The sequence below is a fragment of the Amphimedon queenslandica genome, unplaced genomic scaffold (assembly GCF_000090795.2).
Source record: "Amphimedon queenslandica unplaced genomic scaffold, v1.1 AMPQUscaffold_11991, whole genome shotgun sequence".
In the NCBI taxonomy this organism is placed as follows: Eukaryota; Metazoa; Porifera; class Demospongiae; order Haplosclerida; family Niphatidae; genus Amphimedon; species Amphimedon queenslandica.
In genome coordinates, this window is record NW_003547770.1 from 5,074 (window position 1) to 8,814 (window position 3,741).

Sequence of the window (3,741 nt, forward strand, 5' to 3'; positions counted from 1 at the left end):
CTCTCTCTCTCTCTCTCTCTCTCTCTCTCTCTCTCTCTCTCTCTCTCTCTCTCTCTCTTTCTCTCCCCCCCTTTAGTCCCCTGGTAATCCAGGTTCCCAGTCCCCTACTGAAGCTCACTCCAATAAGAATAATAACAATATATATGACAAGCTTGGTGCTCTAGAGTCTAGCAATACTTATGAGCAGCCTGATGCTGTTGCACTTCATTTAGGTTCTATTGCATCTCCTGACCCGATGTATCAGGAACCAGGGACTCTAATGCCTCCTTCTACTCCTGGCAGTCGCTCAAGATCAAAATCACCATCTCATCTGAATTCATTGTACTCAGAACCACTTGACTCAGCTCAGGTAACACACATGTTGGTCACATGGTAGGGTTTCCCATAATATAGTGCTCAGGTTCTTACCGTCTCATGATGGTGTACTGTGTACATTGTTCAGTAGAGCTTTGTAGAAAGTCCTGATCCATGGTATATTGTCAAAAATGACTAGGAGAAAATTCTGCATTTTTATAATTTTTTCTGATGCATATACATGTTCTTATGTTGCATATCAAGTTTGAGCTAATTCTAATGAAAATTGAATTTTTTACGAATTTTTAAAGTTACTCAAAAATTGGACAAAAGTCCCTGTACTATAGTACAGGGCGTTGGCCAATTTTTGTCAAAAATGACTAGGAGAAAATTCTGCATTTTTATAATTTTTTCTAATACATATACATGTTTTTATGCTGCATATCAAGTTTGAGCTAATTCTAATGAAAATTGAATTTTTTATGAATTTTAAAAGTTACTCAAAAATTGGACAAAAGTCCCTGTACTATAGTACAGGGTCGTTGGCCAAATTTCATCAAAATTGGCTTGTAGAGAATTCTGCATTTTAATAATTTTTCCTGATACATATACATGTTCTGGTGTTGTATATCTACATGTAGTTTGAGCTCATTTCAATTAAAACTGGATTTTAAACTTGTAACACTTTTCAGCTCATGAAGCCTGCTGTTCAAGCATACTTTATCGGAAACCCTGGTCACATGATATATATATCATTATTTTTGTGTTAAAATGTAATTGTCACACAAACACTAATAAATAATTAATACTAAATTTTTGCAATTGGAGGATGCATTGAAAAAAAGATTGTGAAGATTTTACTATGAAAATGAGCCAGTTTATACTGTCACATGACTTGTGACTCTTCTCTCTAGGCCACTCCCATAAGGTCTCGTTGCTCTATTACTCCTCAGCGGTTTGACTCTCAGCCAGCAATGGACTCTGGTCTTGTGGATATGCCTGGATATACTGAAATACCAGCTAACAATAGAAAGGTATTATTTGTATTGTTTAAACTTTGATTAACCATGCCCGCTTTAGAGTACTATTAGTAAAAGAAAATCGGAAATTCGTAGCCCAAGCGTAAGAAATAAATAAAATAACACTTTCCTCTCATTCCTCTTTTTATTTCGTCTCTTAATTTCCCTTTCAGGTTCCATTACCTCCTACTCCTGTTGAAGAAGAGGTAATGAAGAACTGATTAGCTTTATTATTATTATTATTATTATTATTATTATTATTATTATTATGTTATTTTAATAGGCAAAACATCAGTATGCTGATATGGGAGAAATAAGAAAAAATAAAGTAAATAATAATTATTTTGTTTCATTCACTTTATTAGTATACAATGTACTGCTAATGTACAAATTAATAAACAACAAGTCATTATTTTCTTTTGCAATTATATCAATATTAAATGAATGCTTTATTTGCAGTAATCATCAAAACATGATAATGATGATAATGCATAAAGTTGACTGTGTTTCTGAGCTTGCACTGAACCCAATTGAGTTATTCCCTTGTGCTATATTTATGCTTTACACTATTAATTATATAAATAGACTTTACTCTAATATCTTTATGTATAAATTATAGGTTATAGCTCCACCCATTGTAATTAATGATGATGTCATATATGCTGACGTGACTAGTGTATCATGAGATTGAGAGACTCGACTGTCATCTTTTCCTTCATTCTTCTCTTTTATCTTACAATAACATACTGTATATAGCTTTGTGTTTAAAATTTTGTGGATTGATCAAAATAAGGTTTCAAGCATATATTATTACTATAACTAAGAAATTCAACGATTTTACGTGGTCTACCAACATTATTGGGCTGCGTGGGTCCCATGGGACAATGCCAATGGTTGAGGTCTGTCCACTTAGGGTGGAAATAATGTGGAAGATGCTTCTGCTCAGAGTTTTGTCACTCTCTCTCAATCTTGTTTTTATTCAGTTCAACAGTATCAAGATCAGGTGTATCACTAACTGGAGTATGTCCTAATGATACTTTTACTGTACCCATTGGAACAACACTAACTTATAAGTGCACTACTCCTTCATCATTATTTCATTTCCCTTTCATATGCAGGCTCCATTACCTCCTACCCCTTGTTGAACAAGGACTAATGAAGAACTAATTAGCTTACTGTTATTTTGGCCAAGTGTCAGTATGCTGATATGGGAGAAATAACTTCATTATAACCTCTAGCCAGAAACTTTTTGGGAACTTAACTTTCACAGCAGATTTCATGATTTTGTTGAGATTTGCGAAATTAGAATTATGTACACGTATAAACACTGAATGTAATTGATCACACTCATTTAATTATAGGTTAATGATGATGTGATTAATAATGGTTAATAATTAAATGTGCTAGCTGTATGCTGAAATGACTGGTGTATCATGAAAGACTGATTGTGACTATCTTTTCACAATATCACCTTTCGTCCTTTTCTTTTTTGTCTTATAGAGACAAAAAAGAAAAGGACGAAAGGTGAGATTGTCACTGATTGTGTTAGCCTATACTTGAGTGCATGTATTTAGAAATTTAGAATAGTCTAGACTCTAGCTATTTGGGAAAATTAATTTGCTAACTTATAATTAGAGTAGGCGGGGCTATTATGAGACACATACTTTTAATCATCTGTAACTTACAAGCTGCTTTACATTTTTGGCTCATTTTTTGCACAGAAGACTATTGATACATTTTTCATGTAATGTTGTGATTGAATTCCTTATTACACCAACCATTCCATTCCTACAGCAGTGGATACGTGAATGACCAGTTTTGGTGCATTATGGGACAGCCATGAGTTATGAGTCACCAAATAAAATTACATTATATTGCCTAACTATAATTTTATTTAATATCAGAAATATTTTAACATCATTTTAAAAACATTATGTACATTTCATACAATAAAATTCATTTGGTACACTCTCTTTAGTAGTAAATTTATGACAAGCAAAACAGTACCAATTGTCACAACTATCACAACATACCCAAAACCTCTCTTCATCTTCTTCATTAAATGCTAGCTCACAGTTATTACATTTTCCATCATCCGTGATATCTAGTTCATCAAATAAAAACCCCAATCCAACTGCAGTATCTAGTGGGCTTGGCAAAGTACATTTGCCTTTCTGCTTCTTAGCTTTCCTTTCTTTTGAAATCCTTTCTTTCTCTTCTTTCTTCTTCTGCCTTTCTATCGCTTTTCTTTCTCTTTCTTGCTTCTTTCTCTCCTTTTCTTCTTGTCGCTCCTTTGCCTTCTTCATTCTCTCCAATTTGTTTTCTTCTCTTATTATCTTTGCATCAGCCTGAGCCTGTTCTTTCTCCTTAATTTCCTTCAGAACAGAGGAGTCAGATAATTCTACAGCTTTTTGATTGACTGCTTTTC

The 3,741-nt window shown here is 33.6% G+C and overlaps 1 protein-coding gene across 1 annotated transcript; it reads left to right on the plus strand.

Annotated features, from left to right (window-relative positions):
• The first annotated feature begins 79 nt into the window (after positions 1-79).
• Positions 80-2,118, plus strand: LOC109588590 (uncharacterized). The gene is made up of 6 exons (XM_020004736.1): positions 80-349; positions 1,209-1,328; positions 1,375-1,416; positions 1,487-1,519; positions 1,597-1,641; positions 1,933-2,118. The coding sequence occupies exons 1-6, from the start codon at positions 236-238 to the stop codon at positions 1,996-1,998; spliced, it is 420 nt and encodes a 139-aa protein (XP_019860295.1). The 5' UTR covers positions 80-235; the 3' UTR covers positions 1,999-2,118.
• The last annotated feature ends 1,623 nt before the right edge of the window (positions 2,119-3,741 follow it).

What these genes read in the sequence shown, in the direction of transcription:
- LOC109588590 (XM_020004736.1), top strand. Translation starts at nt 236, where the DNA reads ATGTATCAGGAACCAGGGACTCTAATGCCTCCTTCTACTCCTGGCAGT. An exon ending in CGGAAATTCGTAGCCCAAGC is followed by an intron (nt 1,417 to 1,486) that starts GTAAGAAATAAA and finishes TTTCCCTTTCAG; the next exon opens with GTTCCATTACCTCCTACTCC. An exon ending in GAGAAATAAGAAAAAATAAA is followed by an intron (nt 1,642 to 1,932) that starts GTAAATAATAAT and finishes TATAAATTATAG; the next exon opens with GTTATAGCTCCACCCATTGT.